Source organism: Motacilla alba, chromosome 5, assembly GCF_015832195.1.
Source record: "Motacilla alba alba isolate MOTALB_02 chromosome 5, Motacilla_alba_V1.0_pri, whole genome shotgun sequence".
Lineage (NCBI taxonomy): Eukaryota > Metazoa > Chordata > Aves > Passeriformes > Motacillidae > Motacilla > Motacilla alba.
The window spans coordinates 46,979,217-47,005,559 of NC_052020.1; the positions used below are offsets into that span (position 1 = coordinate 46,979,217).

The 26,343-nt window shown below is 43.5% G+C and overlaps 1 protein-coding gene across 2 annotated transcripts in view; it reads right to left on the reverse strand.

Moving 5' to 3' along the window:
- The window catches only part of PRIMA1 (proline rich membrane anchor 1), a 50,144-nt gene extending 31,352 nt beyond the window's left edge, over positions 1–18,792 (reverse strand). The window contains exons 1-3 of one of the 2 annotated variants that reach the window (XM_038138818.1): positions 18,499–18,792; positions 18,027–18,160; positions 11,747–11,897 (exon numbers count right to left, since the gene is read on the reverse strand). In XM_038138818.1, the coding sequence (XP_037994746.1) occupies positions 11,747–11,897; positions 18,027–18,160; positions 18,499–18,706 (493 nt within the window). In that variant the 5' untranslated portion in view covers positions 18,707–18,792. The remainder of the gene's footprint in view (positions 1–11,746; positions 11,898–18,026; positions 18,161–18,498) is intronic. The other variant, XM_038138817.1, reaches the window with a different exon arrangement.
- Between the last annotated feature and the right edge of the window lie 7,551 nt (positions 18,793–26,343).

Here is a 26,343-nt window from a genome sequence, read left to right on the forward strand (position 1 = left end):
TGCCATGGTCTGGTTGACAACGTGGTATTTGGTCATAGGTTGGACTTGATGATCTCAGAGGTCTTTTCCAATCTAAATTATTCTGTGACTCTGTGAATAACTTCAACATGGGCAGGAAGAAGTTTGCTTCTGGGAATCAGATATGTGAAGACTTCTTCAAGCTGCCAGGGAAAAGGACTATCTTTGCTTGCAGGCTTATGGCACTGTGCCCTGAGCCATTTAACATCAAATAAAAGTAGGAACCAGTGAAAGAAATAAAGGGTTGCTTCCAAACTGGAACTCATTAGGTACAGGACATGCATTTTCCCACCTCAATCCCATAGCCAATACCACCTCCCAGGTCCACTGCAGTAAAATAAAAAGAAATAAGTCTTCTAGACAGTTTCTCCCCCAATCAACCTGTCTTGCTTTCAGGCTGTTTCAGAGGCTGTTTGAGGGCAGAAGATGGGCTCATCATCAGTACCAGAAATTTCTGGGAGAAATAGGCTCCTTTGTGGTGCAGTGCAACTGCAGAGGGCAGCTCATGGGGAAGCAACTGCTGAAGAGCAAAGACACTAAGTAGAAAACTTGCCTCATCCTCCCTTGTGACCTGATCGCCACCACTCACCTCAGATCAACGGTGAGGAAGTGATTAGTAAACAGTAAGCAGCTTAGTAAATAGTATACATAAGTAAAGAGCTGTCCAGTCCAAAATAAGGCGGACTGGACCGTGGCTTGGGACACTTGCTGAGAGCTAAGTGGCTTGGAGAGATTCTTCAGCATCCATCTGCATTTTTAGGTGATAAAAGCCCTTAAAAACTAGCCCTTGCTTCCACTGCGCCTCAGGTACTCTTGGATGATAGAAATCCATGCCCCAAAAGGTGCCATGAAGGCAGCTTCTGGTGAGCCTGTTAAGGTTCTGTGGTAGTGGCAGTTGTATGGACACTGTGAGCTCATACACTGAGCCTTCCCAGGTTGTTAATGCCCTTATCTGATTATACACTCTCCTTTTCAGGGTTTTGCTGAAGCTGTATCATCATTGGCAGAGGAGTAATAAGACAAGCCATAGTGCTGGTTTTTAGTGTGGGTACATGTCCAGCCCCTCAGGCTGCCTCCTTGCATTCATTACTGCATGGGGATGGTGTGGCTGCAGGTGCTGCATCTCAGCCCCGGCACAGTCCTCACTGTGTGATGGTGCAGTCTCCTATTCCTTGGGACAGGACACAGCTGATCAATTCTATAACAGTTACCATTACTTTTGATAATAATAATAATAATAATAATAATAATAATAATAATAATAATAATAATAATCTTCAGTGCTTGACACCCACTAGTCTCAAATACAAGTTTACAAGGATGAAAACATATCTCTGTTTCAGATATGGTAACTCTGGGTGTCTGATATTGTAGTTGACTTTGTTGAGATCTCCCAGCAGGTTGGTGGCAGAAGGAGAAGCAGTGCCTGGATGCTCTTTCCACCATTCCCTGGAGGGTGGGCAAGATGTCTCCGTTGTGGGAGTCCCAATATGGTATCCTCAGGCCTTCAGAGAGCTTACCAGTCTTTCAGCTCTTACGCTGAACAGACTTTCCAAGGAGGGATGATAGAGGCTGAAATTCAAACAGCTGAGATGTGATTTCAGGAGTCTACACTCTTACAGTGATGACCAATCTTTCACCAGCAAATGATTAATGAGATACCTCCGGGCTGGCAGATTCAATCTCACAGAGAGATGACAGATTTTCTTGGTATAATGTTTTATATACAGATTGAATTAAAGTCCAGATTTGCACAACTTCTTAGAGTTCAACAGTATTCCCATGAGTGGTGCTATCAGTCACAGGCTATGCAAAGTGAATAAAATTCAGTGCTACTGGTATTAAGTCATTATCTTGTAGATCCTTAACAGATCTTTTAAGAGCTTGAGGACCTCTAGGTAATAGCAAAGATTAGACAAACCTCACGTCTTAGTGCTGACACTTTCTCAAAATTAGCACCTTCAGGGAAGTCTGAGACAAAACCAACTGCAGACCGAATTTCCTAAAGCAGATTGTGGAAGACTTGGAAATACTCTGCATATTTTCCTTATGTGTTAATAGGACAGTTTCTAAGGTACTGGTTTATGTCCATCTCTGAAAAATAAATGGTTTGCCTGTTGGGCACCCCACTATATGAAGAGAGTGACTATAAAAGATATTTACTTTAGATTGGTAAGTGCAGATGGCTCTAAAGAGTTCACTTTACAAAGAAAGCCATTTTGTAATTCATATGTGTAAGTTTAGGGAACAGCCAGCTGACTGTGTAGCTGATACTTCTGTTGATGTATGGCATCTGTATAAACATAACCCTCCTATTTGATATTATGTGGTTTATTCCTTGTATCACTTCAACAACTCAGTTATTGCTGGAATTAAGGGCTACAGTGATCACTTAAAAATGTCCCTTAAGCAATCAATGAATAATTCCCTACCTACTGCTCTTAAGTTCCTTTTCCAAATTGTATTCAGATTCAACTTCAGGGAAATTAAATTGATGACCCACCCAGAATAAAATGAAACTGAAATGTGAAAGGCCTTCCAAACCAGGTGTAAATTTAATTCTAATATAAGTAAAATTACATTTATCAACTAATAATTTTTCATACAGTTTCCATAAAATACAGAACACTTAAAAGGGCAATTACATCACATTAACAGATCAAGGCATTTCACTGTGCCAAATGCCCTCATATGAAGTCCTCAGTTACCACTCAGTGTATTTGGAACTCCTGAAAAGCTCAAAGACAAGGCACAGGTTTCTTTACAGCCACAGATGCAAGCAAATTGGCAACAGGTTGCTACTGCACTGCCCCCAGGCTTTACACAGACCATGACTCTCTACTGAACTCACTGCAGTGGGCAGTCCCTACGTACAGTGATGCCCTGAAAAGCTGAGGCAGAGCACCTGCACCTTGCCAAACTGAAACAAGAGTTCAACCAAACCCTCCCTCTGCTCCACTGATAGTCATTTCCTTTGATAATGGCTATGAAATGAAAATATGCATCACTTTAACACGGAAAGGAAAATGTCCAGGGATGATTCAAAAGAATCTGCTCCATTGGTAAAAGTCCAGTTTAATAGCAGCATTTGTCAAGGAACAGATCGTTGTCTAAAATGATTTCTAACCAATGAACTGATTAAATACCAGCTCCATTTAAAAGACACTTCAAAATAATAAAATAATTCATTTAAACAGCCATTAGGGATGCACAATTTGCTGCTATATTTATGTAGTTATGAAGCAATATGATTCACTAGTGGAAGGGTTAAATTAACTTGCATAATTATTAATAACAGATTTTGGCAGCAGCATCAGTTATTAGCTGATATTCATACTATATTAATGGACACTGTGTCCTCACTTTGGGATAACGTCCTGAATTTCCAGACTACTGTTTCCTTGACCTGCTACACTGATTTAAATATTACCCTTAAGTTGCAATTACACAAGCAGGGCAACACCTTTATATCCTGTTCATAACAATACAATGCACAAAACCCTTACAAGAACATATTTCTGTAGGTCTGCTTTACCGAGGTCAGCTGCTTAGCCCTTCCTGCTGGAACAGCTTGTGCCAATTAAGCATTTACTTCTGACTTGTCAAGATGAGGCACAACTCCTTCTGCCAGGAGCAGGTGAACCTACAATTACTTGTAAATCAGCAGCCTCTGACTCATCAGTAACTTCACTGAAGATTTGTTATCTTCTTAATCAGTGAAATGGTAGGCATGTACAAATGGACTGCCATCCACAGAAGAAATAAATGTCTTCAGCTTAGCCAACACCTTCTGCTTAAAAAAAAAACCAAGATGTTGGAGTATGCATCTTAGAGTAGAAAGGACTGTTCTACTGCAGGACCAGTTTAATATGTGATAGTTCTTTTTAAAAGTTAGACAATGCTTTTAATCTATAGACAACAGAGCTCCCACTGATTCGTGCACTGCAAAATCTGGCCTGAGGCTCTTACTTTTAAACACTTCAAAATGCATTTTCAAGAGAGAGGATTTTTCCATTATATCAATTTATTATTGTATGAAAAATTCAAACCCAATATGCCAGGTCCCAGAGCAGGAGAGATATTCATCACTTGCCTAAATAACAATTAGACTTGGCAAAACATTTCAGAATTTATTGTGATGAAAAATTCTGAAATGGGAAAGCACTGAAAGCTGTGACTGACCATCTGGTCTTACCAGTGTCTCAAACAGAAAGAGATTTTACAACTTAATATGAGGAGATGTTAGGTGAAAGGGTGACAGCAGAATCCTATAATGAAAGTATTAGTATGAACCTTTCCAGTCTTACCTGCTTTCTAATCACTTATCCTGCTCTTCAGATTTAATATAACATCTTAGATGCTCAAACTATTTCAAATTTTGTATTTGACTGCTGCTTAAGAAATCTCCTCGCCATAAATAATTTTCTCATTTTGACTGAGAGGTGAGGACTTGTAACTTTTATTCCTACACCAGATATAACTGTGCTTAATGGAAAAAAAATGGCAGGATTTTGAATTCTGTATGTTTTTGGTGACAAAATCAAGTGCCTGCAATTTGAGGCAGAAAATCCAACCACTGCATTTTTGATTTAGATGGGTGAATTCTGCTTAATCCAGTCTTGGATGCTTAATGATTTGGTTCACAGTGCTAAGAGTGAAGGTAGTGTCTGTGATGTGAAAACACCGTGATGGGGACCTGGACTAGACTCCACTTCTGCCATCCCCCATGGCTTCAGGCTGTGGGGTTGGAGTTCAATTTAGATTTGAAAGTCTCCAAATCCTACAGCCAATTCTGAGAGTCACATTTCTCCAGTAACACAAAAGTGTATGTGGGAGATGACAAGAACTGAATTTTGGTTTTGCTTTGTAAATTATGAACAATGCTCTCACACAAGATTGCAATTCACAGTATGACAGCTGTGTTACCAAAACTGGAAGGGCTTCCCTGTTTCAGCATTCTGTCTGCATTTAAAAAAAGTCACTGTCTAGACCAGACTTGCTCTCACAGTAGCAGTCACTACTGTAAATGTCTTCATGCAGGAGACAATGTGTCCCCTGCCATTTTGGGGTTACTGTAGTTCTCTGCTGCTCAGTTTTGGTAGTCACTGTTGTATGCAGGATGGAGGGAAATGTCTTCCCCATATTATAAAACAAACCCGGCTCTGCCTGTTTGCTAACAATTCTTTTGGGCATCACTTGGGAGAAATCCACCCAAGATTCCTCTAATATGCCCAGATATCTCAAAGCTGCTCTGAACAAGTCTTTCAGGCAGAAGGGCAGTAGGTGAAGGGTAGTCCTGCCAGCTGAGCACTTAGGGACAGCAGCTTTGCGGTGGGTGCTTGTAAAGATAGAGAGCCCTCACAAGATGAAATGCTTAACCAAAGGGAAACTTAAACTCAGAGCTCTCTGAGGTGCTTAACTCCTGTTGCAGCAGCCTACATCAGACTGAACTGAGCTGACTATTGGGCATCTCATATTTGAAGACACATCATGGCCTCCAGGAAGGCTTTAATTCATTTGGCAATCACAGCTTCCCCTCCACTCCTGGGGGATAATCAGACCTCTGCCAAAGACAAAAGTTCTTTGGGCATTGAGTAGGCAAACACATCAGCATCCAAGTACAAGAAATGTAGTGGTGAGCATCAGGACCCTGTGCAGTTTTCTGCTGGAATAGTGATGTGGAGACAGTATTCAGCGTAAGGTTCAAACTCATTCTTTGAATCCACACTGGATCACCTGTGCATTCTACCACCAGGATTTAGGACCAAGAAAATCCCAAGGAAAAACCATTTCTTATTTTATGTCCTAGAGCCATACAATATTTATTTCTATAGCAAGTCCTTGCTCTGAAATGCTATTTTAACAATTAGCAAGACATCTGAAAACTTTGGTTACTTGAAAACCTACACAAATTTTAAGAAGTACAGACTATTCCTGTTCTTCAGATTCATGCCTAATATACACACACTGTGACAGTCCAGAGATGAGTGGCATTTCTCAGGGGATGGCATTAGGACTGGTGCTGTTTAACATCTGTGTCAGCAACACAGACAGTGGGACTGAGCATATCCTCAGCAAGTTTGCTGACAACACCAAGATGTGTCTTTCACTCAACACGCTAGAGGGAATGGATGCCACACAGAGGGAGCAGATGCCATCCAGAGGGAAGAGATGCCATCCAGAGGGACCTTGACAGGCTTGAGCAGTGGGCCTGTGCAAACCTTGTGAAGTTCAACAAGGTCCTGCACCCATGTTGGGGCCATCCTGAGTACAAACAAAATCTGTGAAGAGAATAGATTAAGAGCAGCCCTGAGGTGAAAGACTTAGGGGTGCTGGTGGACAAGATGTTTGACACAACCTGGCAATGTGTGCTCACAGCCCAGAAAGCCAAGTGTGTCCTGGGTGAACCAACACAAGCGTGACCATCAGGTCAAAGGAGGGGACTGTCCCCTCTACTCCACTCTCATGAGACCCCATCTGCTGTACCATGATCAGCTCTGGGCCCAGTATAAGGAGGATGTGGACTCACTCCAAGAGAGGGGCATGAAGATGACTGGAGGGCTGGAGCACCTTTTCTATGAGACCTTAGAGGTGCTTCTGTGAGGCTGAGCGAGCTGGAGAAAACTCCAGGGAGACCTTATAGCAGCATTCAGTACCTGAAGAGAGCCTGCAAAAAAGCTGGAGAGGGACATTTTACAAGGGCATGTATGGCTAAGGACAAGGGGTAATGGATTTAAACTGGAAGATCATAAATTTAGAGTAGATGTCAGGAAGAAATTCTTTACTGTATGGGTGGTGAGGTACTGGAAGAGGTTGTCCAGAAGTGTTCAAGGAACACTTCCCCATCCCTGGAAGCGTTCAAGGCCTGTTTGGATGGGGCTTTGAGGAACCTGGTCTAGGGGAAGGTATCACTGCCCATGGCAGGGGGGTGAAACTAGATGATCTTTACAGTCCCTTTTAACCTGAACCATTTCATGAATCTATGATCTGTCCCAAAAGATCTGAATGCCCTTAGCTTTCCTACTTGCACTAAAGGGACCCTACATGCTTTCTGAAATTAAGCTGTACATCTGAGCTTATACAGCTGTCAAAAGGTTTCACCCTTCTTGTAGTTGGTCATTTTTATTTTGGCATTTTCACCAGTCCAAATAATTAGTTAATTAGATGCTCTGTCTCCAGAGATAAAGATTTCCCTCTGGAAAACAAAATGATACAATTACTGCATGGAGATTAGAGTCCTCTGCAGTGATGTCATTCACTTTGGCTTTGCACTGACATGATTGTGCTTGATCTTAGCTGACAGCTCAGGGCAAATTTCCACTAAGGTCAGGAGCTGTAAAGACTTCACTGTGTACCTGTGTGCCAGCATCCAACAGCCAGAGACTGGTTCATGTATCCAGACTCAGCTTAAGTTTCCTCCTCTAAATTTTGACTGAAGCAATGTTTGATTGAACACTTCCTTCGTCCAGAGAGCAGATGGCAATACCATGGACTCCTCATCCAATATGGGAGAAAGGTAAAGCAGACAGCAAATGTTGCTCACCAACAAGTGAGGAGTACAGGCAAGAACATCCTTCCTCTTCCTTGTACTATTTTAAAGAAGTCACTTCTGATATTTTTTTTCATAAGACCTTACACAGGTTAAAACTGATACTGACTACTGTGTATATCTAGCTCTAACTCCTTCCCCCTTTCCTGTTTTGAAAGCCTGGCTTTTACTTCCAGACAAAGTCCTTTCTTCTTTGCAATGCCCCGGAGAAACCTGCATGCTCACAGAGTATTTAGGGGTTGACAACAGCAGTTTTTCAGATTTTCAAGGGTCAACATCATTTGAACTAGCTTAATCTCATGGGCCCGTGAAGCCGGGTTAGAAATGCTGCCTAAACAAGTATTCCATCCACCTTGTCTTAGTCTTGGCTGAAATCCAGAGACAAGGAGAAAAGCAGATGGAGAGAAAAAGACACAGTTAATTAAAGGCCAGGTTCTGAGCATCTCTATTGCCTTCAGGTCATTACAGACATATCTAGGGAACGCACTCAATTTCATTGCAAGTTCCTTCTTCCTTTGCTGTCAGCATCTAAGTTTAGTTGGCCTTAGGCCCTTAGAGCCTCATGAGCTTTCCCTTCACTTCATCAAGGAGCAGTTTTCTAGGCATGGGTTAAAGAGCAGGCTGCTGCTTGCATAAGGGGAGCTACTCCGGAAACATCGGTGTGCCAAACCGTCTGGAGGAGCTGCCACGGGCTCAGGGACCATGTCTCCTGACAGTCCTCACCATCACACACTCCCCACCATCCCAGTTACTTCTAACATGGGCTGGAGTGCCTCTCCTCAGCCCCTTGGTAAGGTACACATCTGTATCAAATCAGACAGCAGCATCTCAATGGGATGACAAACAACTGCATCTGAAATGAAGCTCAGGAAAGGCAAAGCTCAAAAAAGCCCATGTGTCCCACTTTTCAGAAAAAGGTACAGGTGTGCCAGCAATACTGAGAGACCCAGCATACACAGGGAGCAGCACGGCTGATGGCAGCTTTCATTTAGATGCTGTAAGGCAGATAGATTCCCAGGAGGAGGCACAGGGTTACGTTGCCATGATGGAATTGGCTGCAGGGCAGGGGCAGTGAAGGCGAGACCAGGGCTTGGATGGGGCACCATAAACGCAAGTAATCCATGTGAAGGAGATAGAAGTGTGGAGAAAGGAGACCTAGGGTCATCCCTGAAGGAGGACAAAAGCATTCTATTTAATTTCCTATATTCATATAGTTTCATTCATTTATTCAGTGCCTCCTCAGGATGTGCCAAAACACTCACCACACATTCTTAATGTAAATACCCAACTCTAACAGGGAGGTGTCTCCTAAACCAGGGAAAGCTGGTTCTCCTAACACTGCCTGTGGTTTTAGACTGCTTGCTAAGCTGTGTGATTCTACTCATTTTCTCCAGAAGGAATTAGGTTATTTCCCCTCAGAGTAAACACAGCATTTTCCAGCTATTATATGTGAATTCTAGGATTCTCTGCATTTAATAGATTTTGTATAAATCTATCTGCAGAAAGCAGAGCTAAAGATTTGTTGCTGGATCAACCTGTCAATACTGAAGTGTCTAAAGAGACGTTAAATGTACTATAATTGTTCCTAAAAGTCCTCAAAGCACAATAAAAGCCTTTCAGGGAGTGATTCAGCTGCTCACAAACAGTTATGCAGTGCCATCCCATACAAGCAAGTAGGGTTTGTAAAACGATCAGGTGGGACTAATAGAGAGGACACATCAGAAGGTTCTCTGATTTTCCACAACAGCAGCTTGAGGCCATGTCAATGAGCACTAGATGCTTCATATAGCAGACAACTGAACTGTCAGTGTCTGTAGTGACTGGAGAGACAGGATTTTCGCATCTATTGGCTTTAACCACCCAGCCCAAACCATGAGCTTTAGATCAACTGCTTTAGAGTTGATCTAAATCTCCAGCAATATTCAGTTTGATTGTAGAGAGAGCTTTTAAGGACAGTACCTAGCAGACTGCAGCCTTTTGGGGCTCACAAAGCCGTGAAAGCAATTCCAGCATCTTTATGTAGTACCTCATGACACAGCCACTGTACCTTGTAAAGGTAAAAATCTTGCAGCTCCTGGACTGATGTTTTTATTCAGATGTCTTTCCAGTACTAAACTTTATTCACTTAGCAAGTTCAAAGTGCAAATCTAGCATCAACCACTTCACGATAGCTTTTGGCTCTTTACTTTCCTCTCCTCTGAATACCATTTAAAAGCAGTGTCTATAACATCAATATTTAACCACAAGGCTTGTTGTTTCTCCCAAGGAAGTGGATTGCTGTACACATGGACTAAGTCACAGTGCCTAGACAGCTGATGATAATGAAAGCATCATTCAAGATGAGACACTTGATTGCTACTCTAAGGCTTACCCGTGAAAGAAATGTGTAATCTCTTTTTTTTCATTGTATTTGAAATGAAGCCACTTGCTTAAGTATTAGTCATCTGGATTTATATAGCTCATTTTTAGAACTGTGTTAGCACCTGGCAATCCAGCCTGAGAAAGCATCAGGCTATCCCAGTCACAGGCCCTTTATATTTCTTTTTCTTCTTTCTGCAATGTGTGACAGACTCCTTTTTTTCTGACGTGATTTACTTCCCACTTGACAGGGGACAAATCCATGCACTCAGAGCAGCTGCCTGATGGAGGGGAAGCAGCCTGGCAGTGGTGCTCCCTTCCCAGTACAGCTGGTCAGCAGGGCTGGTCCCTGTGCCAACACTGCCACATCTCACCCCCCTCAGGGAAACAGGGTACCCCAGGCATAAGAAAAGAGAGTGACAAAGTACTTTATTTTCTGTCTGTGATGCAAAGATGAAGGTAATTTTCCATATTACTGCCCATGACATTTTCCTGAACATTGAAAGAGATTTTTCCTGCTATAAAAACTATCCCTCTCTGCTTTCCCAGCTGTCTTTGTACTTCCTTTCCCAAGTGTTTCACTGATGGTTTTTCTCTGCCTTTGCCTTAATTTTCTGCAGTGTAGCACAAGTACAAAGCATGCTCCTGGCTGAAAAGACACTGAAAAATTCTGCCTGTCCTCTGCCTGACTACAAGCTGTGCAGAAGCCTTCTTCACGTCTTCTGCACATCTGGAGATGCCACTGTTAAAGACAAACAGCCAGATGATGATACCTAATGATTTATTTTTCCTTGGGGAAGTGCTGAGGATACTGGATACACTTTGCAACACTGCTCCCAGGAGACTTTATATAAGCAGGGAGAAGAATTAATAGGCAGCCTTATAGGGAGAGACGAATTTTTGAAAATGCATAAGCATTAAGGAGATTTACTGGAATACCAAACTCCTGGGACCCAGTCTGTGTCCCTGAACCCAGTGGGTGCAATAGAACCAGGAAGGTCTCTCCCACAGTGCAGGGCCCATGGGGACAGATAGCACTCTCCAGAAATTATCTGTATATGAGGGATCACAGGAATACTGATGTGGAAAGCAGCTGCAGAGCTAGCCAGCAGGAACTGAAGGCACCAGGTGTGCTGGGCATGGGGATGTAAGGCTGAAAATAAGGAGGAGCTTGGATGCACTATGTAAGGCTTGGGAGCACTGATTTATATGAAGAGAAAGAGATGAGTCTTAGCCTGCATGTGCATTAGTGGGAAAACTGCTCACTTGCCATTGACTCCTGACATGCCTCCTATTTTTGTAACAGTTGTAAGCAATTTAAAACCAGTGAGCCTGAGTCACTGCTATGGTAAACTATACTCCAGTGTCTTGACAACAGTCAAACGTACTCAATGGTCTAGACAGAGTGTTTGGATTTTAGTCTGCTTATAAATTAATTTGCCTTGGAGCACCCAGACCTTCAAGCTGCACACCTGGCAAAAAAGGGGATCATGACACTCAAGGGGCAACACAGCACTGTGTGTCTGTAGGAAAGCATTCCCCAGGGCTAGGGGATTAGGGAACCTTTTAAAACCAGGGAATCATATCTAACACAACGAAAGGAGGGAATTTCTCTGGCTTTCCTCCAAAAGCCAAGCATTATTCATTGATCAGAAAACAGATCTCCATCTCTACTGAGAACATTTCTTCTTCCATTTGCTAAGTGGAAAATGACAAATGAGCTAGCTGTGCCCTTTCCCACATCCTTTCTGCTGTCTGTCCAGGTGTCCCCATTGCTTTGCCCTCCTTCAGCACACCACAACAGTACCAGCAGCTACTTACTTGGCACCGCTAGCAACCTCGGGGGCGGCGGAGGTGGAGGAGGCGGTGGTAACAGTGGAGGTGGCCTGCACTGGCAAATTTCCTGGCAGCTCTCTGTAAATTTCTCTGCTACAGGCTTGGAGCATGACTTCTGGGGCTCACCCTGAGTGATCTGTGAAGAAACAAGTCATTGCATGAGCAGCAGAACAGTGAAAATTGATGAATGTGTTTTTTAGACTTGAGTACCTGAGTGGCACCTCAGACCTGTAGCGAGAACTGAGCTAAAGTTCCTAAGATATCCCTTCCCTACATGGTCCCCATTTTTAATATTTCTTTTATTTAACACAATATATTCAAGAACTCCTTCCCTCTGTCAAATTTGGTTGAGATTGGCTGGCTGGTCTCTGAGTTATTATGGGGTAAGGAGAAGGCAGGCAGTGGCAGACAATACGATTGCATAAGCCTTCTTTCCTTAGGAAAGCCATCTAGCAGCATGCATTATTCACAGGGTCATTGCTGCAAGCCAAAGAGAGCTAATAAAAATTACAAGACAGTTAGGGTCAGGATTATGTTCATTTTCCTTAAGGCAGAACTTAGAGCCAGAGGACATCCCTCCTCTGCTTTGCCAGCCTCACTTGGAAGTTCAGAGAGCATTTCACAGGGTGTTTAACTTCCTGCCAAAAGGGGAGGCTACTCGAATCTTAATCATCTGTGGACCATAGCAATAACATGGTTTAAATGGAAATGCCACATTGTAGCCTCCTGTGAGATGCAGTGTTGGCTAATAATAAAAGTGAAGATGAGGCATTGCAGAACCCAAGCATAAGCATCACTTGGCCATGAGCAATGATTTCGCCAGTACTGGTTAACGATATATTCAGTAGCTTGATCTAGTCACGACAAGGACTATTTCTTAACAGCATATTTTTCTTATCATAGAAGTATTTACATAACCAGGGATTCAAGGAACATTGAGCAAAATTTGGTAAAATATAAGGCTACAAAATGGAGTCAGTCCCCAATGAAAAGGAAATGTGCTGAGCATCACAGAAGCTTCTGAGAGGTGTTAACTTCAGAGGTCTTTAAGCCAGCTCTTTTTGAATGACTTATACAGGATACAATTTCGAAGAGACAATGCAAAGCCTAAAAGATTAATAAGCATGTTATCTAACAAGCACTTTGAATGTAAGTATTAGGAGACCGCCTGGGACAGACTGGTGTCCTGCTGAAGCTAAGGACAGTTATGCTAGCATATTTTCTTGTCAAGTTTGGTCTCAGGCGGGTTATTGTCCTAATGGTTTTGGCCTAACATCACCTTCTTTAATTAGCTTTTTTCCACAACACATTGGTCCTTACAAAGAGGATGTCTCATGCCATGCTTTCTGATCCGTTTTAGGCAGGCTTCTTCTGCCTCCCTGGCAGGGTCACCCAGGGTTGCCTTCTGCCCACTTCTCTCTCCTGCCCAAGTTTTGCTTCCCTTCCCCTGCCAGCTCTGGGCACACAGTCTGTCTCCTCTCCCCTTTCAACCCTGGCCCCCAGCACGGCTAGTGTGCCTCTTCCACTACCCGCAGCTGAGCACCAAGAGGGCTGCTCTGCCCTGCAGGAAAGCTGTACACACTCGTTTCATACATTTCTGGCCAAAAAGAGAGACGTGGCTAATTAAAACAACATCACTGCACAAAGGACGTGTTCACATGCGTAGGAGGTTTCTAAATGCAGAAAGACGCATTACTCTGGCCTCAGGGAAATGGAGGTAGGGCTTTGTTGATTAAATATTATAGGGAGGGAGGTAAGAATAGAAAAGGCTACGTGTAGCTAAGTTGGAAGGACAGCTCGGCACAGCATAAGGCAGAAGGCTCAGTTCTTTAAACAGCTTGTCAAAATCTATTACCAAACATAGGGAAAAACAAATTCAGTACAAGTGCTTTCCAACTTTCCCCTTCACCATCAGGTAACAGTAAGAGGATGGTTAAAGATCATCCCAGACAGCTTCCAGGAACTTACACAAACTCCCTGAACACCCTAATGAATCAAAGCGACTTGGCTGTGTAATCCCTCATGGCTAGCAATAAATCTGTCAGCTAAGAAGGTTTATTTGTTTTTAAAGCAAGTGATCCCAGGCAGCAGAATATCCTCCATGCTGCTTCAGCTCTTCCAACACTGCTCACATGAGGGGTTGGGGTTCCAGGCATGCTCCCAAGAGGAGCCCTGTGACAGAAGTGTCCTTCCTGTGCAGTGTCAGGGGCGTACCTGGGGTACCTCCTTGTTCAGCAGGTGTGACAAGATTTATCATGCTGACAGAAGGAGGTGGGGCAGCACCTCTCCAGTGGTGTGGGCAGCTGATTAGGAAGCAGCTATTAACTCCTAGCTACAGCCTGGGCCCTTGGTTATTGAATGCTGAGAGCTCAGTACAGTCTTGCAGGGGACAGTGTGATGGGAGAAGATGGACACAGGGAAGAATAACATTGAGCAGACTTGGAGCCAGCTTCCTTTGCAGATCAGAAGCAGCTTTGCATATGTAAGTTTGAAGACAGTGGCAAAGCTACATTGACTTATTGCTCTAACTTAATTTCAACCAGAACCAAAGGCTTGCTCTGTCTTTTTTTAGAGCTATTGACTACTTTTAAATCCCTGGAGGCTCTCCTCCCTTAGGCTGGTAATAGAGTGTCCTCAGAAAATAGTGGATAATTTTCTCAATTACTTTGCAGACACGATTAACACTATCATGGCCGGTCACTTGCTGCTCCTGGTCCTGTCTAGTTTAAAAATATTATTTTAGGGAAAAAAAAAAAAAGCAAAGAAAAAAAAAAGAAAAAGTTGCTTTATTTCTCAATACTTTAGCCTGAACCTCTATAACAATATCCCATGATCATTTTTAAATAGTTGGGAAAGAACTGACATTTAAAAGCATGGGCTTTATCACCTTTTTGTTTCTCTTCGCCTGCCACTGGGTGAAATGTGTGGTTGTTAGAAGATAGAAGTAGGAACATAAATATTACTTTGACAGGTTTGTTTTAAAGGCTTTGTTCTAAAAACAAAGATATTTTAAGTTGGTTGAAATCTGCCAAGAAAAAGAAAGACCCAAATCGAGGTTGAGGGCCTCAGGGAGGAGAGAAATAGTCAAGGACTGCAGCAAGAGGACAGAATAGTAACAGTAATATAAAGCAGCAGATAACAGTAGCAAGATAGAATCAGGAAAAAAAGGAAGGCATTTGGCTCCTTTTCAGGGGAAAAAAATCCCCCTGTTGATGTTTATTAGTCTTCTTATGAAAGAAATGAAGGCCATTACTTGTGTCTTCTAAAGGTAAGCAGAAAAAAATCACTAGAAAATATGCTTTAGGGGACAATCTTGCTCTGGCAGGAGATGATGAAATAATACTCCATTGTTTCTTTCTTACTGCCTACAATTCAAGGTAAGTTGCCTTTATAGCATGTGGCAGGAAAAGAAAAGTGTTTTGAAAAAGCCACACCTTTCCATGGCCAGGTCTCCTAAATGAATCTGGCCTCAAACCTTACTGCTTATTTGCTCTGGCAGACTCTTCCATGGCCCCAGAATGGCTTTGGAAAACCTTTGCAGGTAAGGTGTAACTGTGGCACTGAGGTTGCCTTGGCAGGGGATCACCTTTGGAGATGGATCCACAGGGCTTGCTCCCTAGCTCTTCCTGCTGTTCCTCCGGGGGCTGCAGGTGCCACGAACACGTTTTCTTGGCCTATCTGAAATTTGGTTGCTTGTTTGGCATGGGGTTTTCTTAACACACTGAGCAGTTGGCCAGTCTAGACATATGCTGCCTGGACTTCAAGCTGATGCATTTTTTTCCTGCTCTGAAAATACGTACAGTTGACTTCATGCATCTGTGCATTTGATGTGAACGTATTTTGCAAAAGGGACAAATGTTTTAAAATACTTATGCAAATGAAAATCTGATCCACAAATGTCCAGGGAAGAACAAACAGAAAGTGGTAACTGGTGGTTTCCTTTTGCAGTCTCTGTCTCTGAAGTTTGTGCCTGTGGAATATTTCTCTTTAATCCAAGATTTCTTTTAGAAAAAGTGATCCTAGTCCTGTTTTGCATACCATGGAAGAATAAATCTGCATGTGGTCAGAACTGTTTAGTATTTCAGTAGAGTCCCATGGGGTTGCAGCAGTCCACAAGCACGTTCTACAGAGTAGGATGGGAAAAGAGGATTAATACAGTCCCTGGAGGGTGCCCTTCTTGTGACTTTTTTTAATCAGGTAAAAGGAGGAAAGCTTTAATAGAAAAGTGCAGTTGACTGAAGGCATAGAGACCTCTAAAAGCCTGCTGATGTAGCAAGAGCTTTGTCTCTTGGTAGCAGTCTACAGAGATGAGATCTCAACACTGCTGCCCAAATCCCAGGACAGCTCTGTGCAATTCACATTAGTTAATCCAGATCCATGTTTACAAAACCAGAAAAAATGTGTCCCTGCTATTTATCATGACTCTTTCTGCTCTTTTTTAAATTATGTCAAAAGCCTCTGACAGAATCACCCCTTCCCTCTCGTCACAGAACTGGCTACCATGCTAATAAGAAAAGATGGTGGGTTTTGGTTTGCCTTTGTTTTTAGGAAGATAAATGTTTCTCCTTTGATTAGCATCTGACTGATTCTTTTAAGTGTCTCAAGGCAGGGCCTAAGGAGGAAAAGCCGAGGTGGGAGGGAAGGCTATGCCACACTGTGTCATTGTGGGGACAAATGCGTGAAGAGGGGCTGGGGGATGTGAGAAAACATGCCTGCTGCTATAGAAGGAGCAGGGGCAGGGCAGCGATGCAACAGTACAGAATTAGTCAAGGAGAGAATGGCTTGTGAGACTGAAGATAAGAGCAAGGATTATGACTCAACATGGGGAAGGGAATCATGGGAGGGGTTCAACCATGAAGGAATTTCAGTCACAGGAAGGATGGAAGGCTGGCATGCCAGTGAGCATTCCACACCTGCCGTTCCCATTAGAATCTGCTGATGGGAGCCTAGTTTTGGGAAAACTGGAAAAAAGCAGGCTTATTGTTTGTTCTTCCACAGAACAGCAAGTAATAGCACAAGTATAGTTGATGAATGGGTCATTCAACCAAATTCCAAATTATTGCAAAGAAAGGCTGGTGAGCTCCTTGGCTTTTGTATTTCTCAGAGCCTGATTCAATTTTTATAAATGTAATTGTTTTAGAAAAATTATTTTAGATCATGTGAGTAGTTTGCCAGAAAGACGTTTATCCGAGGTTTTTTTTCTCTGCTCAATTGACTGATAGGGGAGAGGTTGCAGGAGGCATCTCTTTTCACTCAACTGTGCTTCCCTGAGAAATTCAGTTACAGTTTAACTTTAGATTAGCTACCTAAATACTTGAGGAGGACAGCAGGAAGGTAGTGCTGGCAGAAATTTTTATGACAGAACATTGGTTTAAAGGTTGTTTTTGTTGTATTTCTGTTCATTTTAATCCATAAGGAGCACAAATCCTCTTTGTCATTCATGGCAGGAGACAAGATGCTAAAACAAACAACATCTCTCTAATCTCTTGGGAGTCGCTAAGTTTAGATCAGGGAGTAAAAGATGTGGAGTCTCCACTTTGTTTTTCCAAGAAAGAAACTGTAATTGGTCTGTTCTTGAACGGCACTTGGCTGGCTCATCAATCACTTCTCCGAAGATTTGTATTATAAATAAACTTTAAAATATCGAAGTGACGCATTTGAGATGAGCTTTTCTGCTGTTCTGATTCTCCAAACTGGATGGGTGCTCTCCCTCACTGTGTACCAATTTCTCCCAGTCTCTCTTCCTGGCCACCCACATCACAATCAAGGTCACACAACACCACGGCATCGGAGTTGGCAAAAGCTGATTCAGCCCTTTGCCCAGAAAACCCTCCATTCAATTCGCAATCAATACCGAAAACCCACGGCGAGGCACGACCGCCGGGGCTCCGCTGCCTCTCTCCGTGCATCTTGCCACCTACAGCAAAACGCGCTCCGCAGCCCTCTGACCGCCGGCGCGCCGAAGAAAGTCAACTCCATCCTGCCGGGACCGCACACTCCCGGACCGAGTTCAGCGCTCCGAGGCTGGCACGGCCGCCCGTCCCGCACACCCGCCGTCCCGCAGCACCCAGCAAGGGGGGCCCTCGCCGGGGACAGCAACAGCTCTCCCGGCTTTGGGGCCGCCTGCGCGACCACCGCCCCGCCACGGCCTCCTCCCGCAGTGCCGGGGGTGCCGGAGGGGCTCTGCCCGCGGCCCCGCTTTCCCCCGCCCCGGCCCCGCCGCCCCCCGCGCCCCGCAGCTGCGAGCGGGCTCGGGCGGCCCTACCTGGAGGGACCCCCAGAGCGGGTGGAGGGCACAGTGCAGCAGCAGGGAGGGCCAGCAGTAGCGGAGCAGCCCCAGCAGCTGCCGGAGCAGCATCCCTCCTGGGCGGGCGGGCGGGGGCGCGGGTTTCGGGCGACCTGGGGAGGGAGCAGAGCGAGCCGGCAGCAGAGGCGTTGGCTCGCACCCATCCCCGGAGCGCGACTGTCCCAACTTTAATTCTGGAGGGGAGGGAGGGAAGGCGGGAGGGAAGGAGGGGGGGAGGGAGGCAGGGAGATGGGCGGGTGGGGAGGGGAAAGAGTGGTCGGGAAAACCCAGAACCCTGCAAGTCCCGGCTCCCTCAGCAGGGAGACGCGCCTCCACCCCCGCCCTGCCCGCCTCCCTCCCCGCCCGCCCCGCCGGCTTCCCCTCCCTGGGATGCTCCGGCTGACGCCGCCGGCAGCCTCTCCGTGCCGGGGGCTTCCCGGCCGCCGCTCACCGCTGAGCTCGGGGCTCCCGCACACACGGGAGGGGAGCGGGAAAAGTTTGGAGCCAGGCGCGGAAAAAAAGAGGCAGGGCCAGGGCCGGGGCCGGGGCCAGGGCCGGAGCCGGAGGGGAGAGGCGGGGAGAGCGGCGCGGCCGCGCAGCCCGGGCATTGCATCTCCCACCAGCCCGCCGCCGCTGCTGCAGTGATTTTTCAAGCCCATCGAGGCAGTCTCTTCAGCGCACGGCTCCCCTCGTCTCTCCCTCCCAGCCCGGGCTGCTCCCGGCGGCAGCTGCCCTCCGCTGAGCCCCGGCGGGCGGCCCCGGGCGGGTCGGGGAGCTGCGGGAGCGGGGAGCGCCGCACCCGCCCCCGCGCCCTCCCCGCGGCCCAGAGCGGCACCGAGCCCAGGGGAAGCGCGGGGTGAACCGGCACCCCCGCCTGGAGGAGCCCCATCCCGAACTGCGGCCAGGAGGTTTTGGGGTCGGTGGTTGTCGGTGTTCGCCCCTTCTCGCATGAGTGATGCGAGGGTTTGTCCTGTGACGGGCGGGACATGGGGCCGGGCCGGCCCGGTGTCTCTGGGATGTAATGGGGAAGACGCTTCATGGCATTTGTGGTTCTGTGTTCCAACAAAACACGCGGAAATGTGTAACAGTGCATGAGGGGAAGTGGATAGACCACCCTCCAATATCAAGGCACCACAGTCCGGCTTCCCCACAGGAAGGAAACAGTAGGAAATCAAGGATGAAGATAGTTTTGCTTCCAATGAAGCAAAAAAAGCAAAACACCTGTTCTGCTATTGCTGAAAGTTGGGCCTTGTGGGTATCAAGATGACCATCACCATAAAACATTTGTTCTTGGGTCCATGACACAGGGATCTTGTTTTCAATGCAGTTTCAAATGCAGTAAAGCACATGGGTATGAACAAAATACTAGTTCCAACATTTACATTTCATATTGAGAGATGAATGAGTTTGAGGATATTGACTTTAGTTTTTCTTTGTATTTCTTGTGCTCACTGAGCCAAGTTTAATCATCAGTTTCATAAAAATCTGCTCAGAGAAGCAGGAATGGAAATACATTAACCTCTGAACTGATACACAGCTAAAATTCTTTTTTCATACCACTGTTACATTCATTTCATGTCCATTCATTTCAGCCCCGACAGGCACTGTTTTAAATGTCAGGACTATCAGGCCCAGCAGCATTTTACAAATGAGAACAGCACACTGGAATTTAATGGTGTTACACCTGAATTGAGGTAGAGTCGTTGAACCAACGCATCTATTTGTAAATCCCTGTCTTGTGGTTTTTTAAGAGCAGAATTCAGAGAGGCAGAGACATTATGATCCTTGGTATAGGCAATAATTGTACAGCAAAGATATGTTCTGTAATGATGCTGAAAAAGATGGCGTCCTTTTCTGTAAGCCTACTGTGTAATACGCAGGGCTTAATATATTGTGCTCATTCAATTATAGTTTTAGTGAGCTGGAGTCACAAGAGACAGCAGAGCTTTTCAGGCTTTCTGGTGATTTCCTGAAGGTATTTCAGCACTTGGTCACAGTACAGAACATAATAAATTGCACCATCTGTATACATAGTTCTTGGTTCCTGACAGAATGAGAGATAAGGCTTTAGGCATTGTATGCCAAAAAAATACAACACAGATTTATTTTCTTTCAGTATTTACAATGCCTAATGTCTGAAGAACTGTGGATTTTCCTGCCATTAGCGATTGCCCAAGTAGCTGTCTCAAAGCACTGTTCCTCTGGTTCAAAGACAACCCAGGGAACTGAGGAGACAGAGCCAAACTCAACCCACAGTCGCACGGAAGCAAGCGCAATCAGGGATATTGTTCTGACACAAACAAGAGCAGAGTTTGGCCCAGGTAATCAGCATCTTTTCTGTCTCATGCTGGTAACTGACAGTTCACTTGGGAAAATGATTTGGCTGCAAATAAATTAAATCCAGCCTCTGGACCCAGTCATATGGTCCACACAGAAGCATATTTCCCATTAGTCTGAATGGCTGAGGAAAGGGCTGAATGTGTGCCCTGTTCTTGTCCACATGACACCAGTACTTTTCATTAATTACTTCAGCTTCTCTGTAGTTTCTATGGAGAGAAAATAGAGTCCAGGATTTTTTTTCCACTTACAAGGAAGATAAATGACATAACTCTTGCAAGACTGTAGGCCCTGGATCAATGACAGGCTTGGAATATGTTTTGCTTAATAATGCATTAAGTATTTTGTAGCACCAGGGCTGGTATGTGGAAGAGTCTGCAGCAGTCACACTACTGAAGTGTGGAAAAGGATAATGGCTAGGATCATCCTGGAACCAGAAACAGGATTTCCTGAGGTGTAGTCCCACTACTACCAACTCCCTCTACTACCTTGGGCATGTTTTTAAAATTACCTATACCAGATTCCCTGCCTGTCAAAACAGCACAAAGAGATCCAGCGACCTGGAATTCTTGCAGTGTTTGGTGGGAAAGGCAAAGTCCTGTCCTCCGAAATGTTTAGCTCATCACAGAAACATGGAACAGTAGCAGATCCTCTGCTGATGTGGTCAACAAAGGTCCATGCTCTGGTTCAGGGAGATGAAAAGTGATTTATAAATGCTAGAGCTCAAAATAATAACTTAAACTATTTTAAAAGGGTCTTTTTTTTCAGAATAAGACTGTACAACAGCATCATTCAAGCAGTTTCTTGAAAAATTTAAGTTAAATATTAATATTCAATGGAATGATGACCATTATTCATTTTCCCTTTCATCTTTAATCTGATTACCAAGGAAGAGTATTTGTCTTGTTTGCTTCATGTTTTTATTTTTTAAACAATTGCTGATAATCAGAGAAATCGTGATTAACACTCCAATGCAGCAACTACTTCAAAAACATTAGTAAGGATTGCAACACTGATTAGCTGTACGGACAAATATTATCATATTTCTTTAATCTAAGTAGCCATAATAGCCTTTAAGAGGCTATTTATTTTGTCGGTATTGATGGAGTTTACAACATAAATTCAAATGTTCAGAGAGCACAGGAGAAGGTTCTCTTTGATGTTGACTTGTCTAAACTTTATTAAAATCAATAGATATTCCCCAGTCTGACTTTAGGCAAATTTTATCCCTATGTCTTTAGAGACATCAGAGGGGTTTTAGCTGAAGCCAGTAACAGAGGAAGCAAAGGCAACCTCTTCTCAGGCTCTGTGGTCAGTCAGGCCTAGAAAGAATCCACTTAAGCTGTGTTTTACTAATGACATTTCTGGATGCAAGTCAATGAACTCAAGAAGAGTGTCCAACCTAGTGAAAAGCTAGAAAACATAAACATGCTAAAAAAATTTTTAGCGCTGACTTTTTAAAGCCTTCTTTATCCTGGCATGGTCTGTCCCAGATCAATTTTTGGGTTTGAGTCTAGAAAAACATCAGCAAGCAGGTAAATGTACAGCATCACTTTTGCTTGCACTGAAAATATTTTTGTTGCAATTTTTAAAAGATATTTTTATTACTCCATATATCTAAAGCAGTGCTTTCAACACGTGGAAAGAAAATTTACGGGTTTTGGATTTCAAGCTTCTACCTAGACATCCACTATTTATTGGGATATTTTTAGAAGATCAGGAATTAATAAAGGTCACAGCAACAGAAACAGTTGAGGAAATTACATTTCTTCAAATACCACAATCTCTTCCCTGGGAAGAGAGAGAATTCTTCTTGATGATCCCAATCATTTAAATAAAACTGAGGACCATACAAGTAACAGATTTGATTTTTGGAAGATTCGATTATTCTATTGTTCAATATTTCCAACTTGTGGGAAAAGATTCCCAACTTTGAGGATATCCAGAATACATTTGGATAACAAATGATTCTTTGATTTTCACAACAATAAAGTTTTGGAAATGAGTTTTAAGTTTTGTAAGTATCTGAATTTCAATAAGTGCTCTTAAAGTTTTCTCTGAGATAAATTCAGGCTATTGCACTGTATCTGGAAAACAATAGCAGGTTGCCTCCTTTTCCTTGCTATAGGTCAGGAATACTGTAATCAAAATCAATGTTTCCATGTCAGCTTAGGTGAGGAGTGAATAGGACCAACATGGAAAGTTGTATGCAATCTTTGGCTTGTGTTCCCTCACCTGAAATTACAGGGCATGGTAGATTTTTATTCATGGTCAAAAAAGCTGTGGCTATACATCACACAAACCTGTTCTTGTACTTTCAGTTTTCTGGCTCTGAGATGCTGCTTTCAGTGATATACAGGCCTCCTGCTTATTAACTTGCAGTAGTTTCTCACAGTTTGTCCTCTTCAAAAATGGATTTTGTCAGCAGTATCCTTGCTCTTTGTTTATAATTATAAAGGTAAAATGTGTGGGATTAGTTATTAAATTGTCCAGAAAAAATCCTAGATGTAAGGAAGAGATTGTATGCCCCAAATATGTCATTTTTTCAGCTTTATCAATTGTTCACACCACACTTTACTTCTTACATATATTACATTTTCAATCACTTGTGACTTTATAATGAAATCTCTGCATGCTGAGTGAACTGCAGGTTGCAGCAATCACTTAAGTGCTGTATCACTTTTTCTCTCATTAAACATTGTTGCTCTGGTCTCAAAGATTAAATACTTGTTATTTGAATGTGTAAAAGATGGTAGGAAAGCATTGCCTTCACATTTACTCTTGGACTCTTTTTGCCCAGATCTTATGGAAACGGAGGGATGGCAAGGACAGGGCTGAGTAAATGTACAAGAGTCTAAGTAGTTCCAGATGAAGGGCAAGGATGGAGAATCACCGCTTCTAAAACAAAATTATCCGTGTAGCTTCTTTTTTTTAAACTCACTCTTCAAGGAGTAACCTGCACATATTTGGTCAGACTGATCTAATTTTCATTGCCAGTTTAATCAATCCTAAGCATCAGAATACTCCCGAAATCTACAAGTCCAAGTGTTTCTATGCCTAGTGAAAACATGTGACTAAAACTATGTGCAGGTCTGTATATTTGACAGTGTTTCATTAAAAAATGCATGAAAAATGATCAGTTTCACAGAACACTGTTTTCTCTTTCTTTTTCCTCTCTGTCATTTTTTACCTCGGTTTCTAGTTGACATGATACCTATTCTGAAAAATTAGGAACCAGATTTTAGAAAGCTGTCAGTCTGCAGATCTCAGGTGTGGGTTGTCCAGCCTGTCTTTGTAACTGCAAGCACACAGACCATCTGGGTTCATATCTGGGTTCCAAGCTGTGGGGGGTGCTGGGAGAAATGTGTTATTAATTGTTGTAAGAAAATACTGGTAGAAACATGCCCCAACTTTATTTTTGTTTTTCTTCACTTATAAATTCCACAGCAGGGGATTTTGGTAAAAAGCCATTCTACTGTTTCTTTAACAACACATTCAACAAATGTGGCATACACTGTGGTGAGGTGGATGAGATAATCTGTGCCGCTGACGAATATGTGACATTTGCTAATGGCAGGGAAAGAAATATGAGGTTGTGCCAACGTCTAGCACAAGGTTTTGGTGAATATTTTACATCAGCTAAGGTTAAGGGTTAAGAGCCAGACTCTGAGCAGGTCAGATTATAATGGATCCATCTGTCTCCTAACAAGAGCTATTGATTGGTTATAAGCCCCAGCCAGTGGGGGACTGTCACAAAGACATCACCAGCTCACCACTGATCTCCGCTGCAGTCATATAGCCCTGGGGTTAATGGGGAGAGTTTCTTTCAGAAGTCTGCATGCTGAGCACCAAACACTGCTCTGGGACAAACACTGGCAGGTCCCAGTGGCATTATAGGTAGCAGGTCCCAGTTCTTCCAGCAAGTCTTTTTGGTATGTAATACAGGACTTTGTATTATATATTAATTCATAACTGTCCATCATATTTGTAGTCTCCTGTCAGTAAACTGTGGTTCTATTTGCAGATGGAAAAGAAAATCCAGTGATTTTTCAGTGGTTTCTAGACTTTTACAGCTTGTTAAATCTTTCTAAATCTTTTGCATTACCTGTGTCTGAAATAATCTTGAGGTACACCAATCCAGTTGGCCACTGCTGTAATTTCTTAGAAGCTGTGTGGTGCGTAATATCTGAAGAAAAAGAAGAAAGATACCTAAAGTGGTGTCTATGCTTTCTGGTATGCAGAAGATATCCTGGGATCTGCCTGCTGTAGGTGGTAGGTTAATGTTCAGTGAGATATTGCTAGAATTTTGTTAGATTAGGGCAGTAGCTGGGAGCATGGCTCCTTGTGGCTTAGACTGGCTGTTAGAGGGACTGCCTGACAGACCATGTTACCTTCCCTGCACAGAAGACAGCCAAACACATGGGTCTTACAGCACTGACAACTGCACTAATCCTGGCTTGGCCTTTGAAGAACACAGATAAATGCTGCTATGAATGTTCATAAATGTACATCATAGAATATTTCAAACACTGAGGTACAGTGAAGCATTTCACATCTCTTGGCAGCAACCACGTGTTCCTAAAGCAGTCCTACCAGGCTGTGCCTGTGGGTTTCTGTTGTCACCTCTAAGTATTTTCTAGGGTCAGAAGGCATTTCTCTGGCAGCAGCGCTCTCTGCAGGGGTAGACCTGGAGACGTGCACAGTGCAAAGAATTTTCTCAGCTAGACATAAGGGAAAGGCAACAATATGTTTAGGCAACAATCCTAAGAAAAAAGGTATAAGTTCTGAAATACTTTACCTTGAGCCTATGCTATGGATGTTTTGATGAAATCAAACAGAGATTACACTTGCTTGTAAAACTTCTTTTATGTCACAAGTTGTCAGTGTAATGCCAAATTGCTTCCCTAGCAGAATCTTGTGCAAAATGTGGAGATGTCTCTTACTAAGGCCACCAACATCAGCAGGCATGTATCAGCAGTTTCAACACACCTTTTTTGCTTTGAATCAGCCAGTGGATTTAGATCTTATTTCATGCTAAAAGAAATTATCTCCTACTAATAAAATCCCAGTTACTATCTTTATATTTCTAAGATTAGTATTCTGTCTTTTTGGAAACATTAAAATCCTTGATGTCTTCCTTTTCCTTCTTAATCTTAACCAATACATGCACTAGGAAGAGGAAGAAAACTCTCAGTAGGGTCTGGCAGTCCACAGTTCCTCCAGCTGAAGCACTTACACCTTATCTTTCAGTCTTCTTTGTCTCACCAAACAGTGAGAGAGCTCTCAGGAGGTCCCAGGAACACAGTGATTTAGGTTTCCATCTTCATGGCTCCTAACATCAGTGCCCACACTCTGTTCCACACAGCCTGAGGTGTGCTCTCTCTTGCTTCAAATTTCCATTCTGCTCAGCCTACTGAAAACCAATGAAGGAATGTGCTAAAAAAAAATTCCAGTGCTTTCTTTATTGTGATGAGTGATGAGCCACGTCATGGCTTTGCTGGTACTAAGATTTCTTGGCTAGTGAGAAAATTTTGGGGGTATTATTGTATTTGCAAAGTATTTTTCTGCTGCTTATTTGCAATGTATTTACTTGCTGCTTACATGAAGGCACTGTGGTATAATCAGAGAGAAGAAAGAGGCTAGATATATTTTTAATTGCTCTATCACTGGATATTTTAAAGGATATTAGAAATGCATCTGTGAGGATCAACAGAGCCTGAACCCATTTGAGGACTAGAGAAGTTATCAGATTCATCTTTATCAGCCCTTTCTCTTCCCTCAGACCATCAGGTATTAGTCTGGTGTGTTGGAAATCCCTGGGAACCACTAGCTGCTGCTTTGAAAAGAAATGCACCTAGAGCTGTCCTGCAAGACTGACATCATCATGCATTCATCTCAGTGTCTCCTAAGCGTTTGAGATCCTCGGATGAAAGTCATTACATAAATGCATAGCATTGTA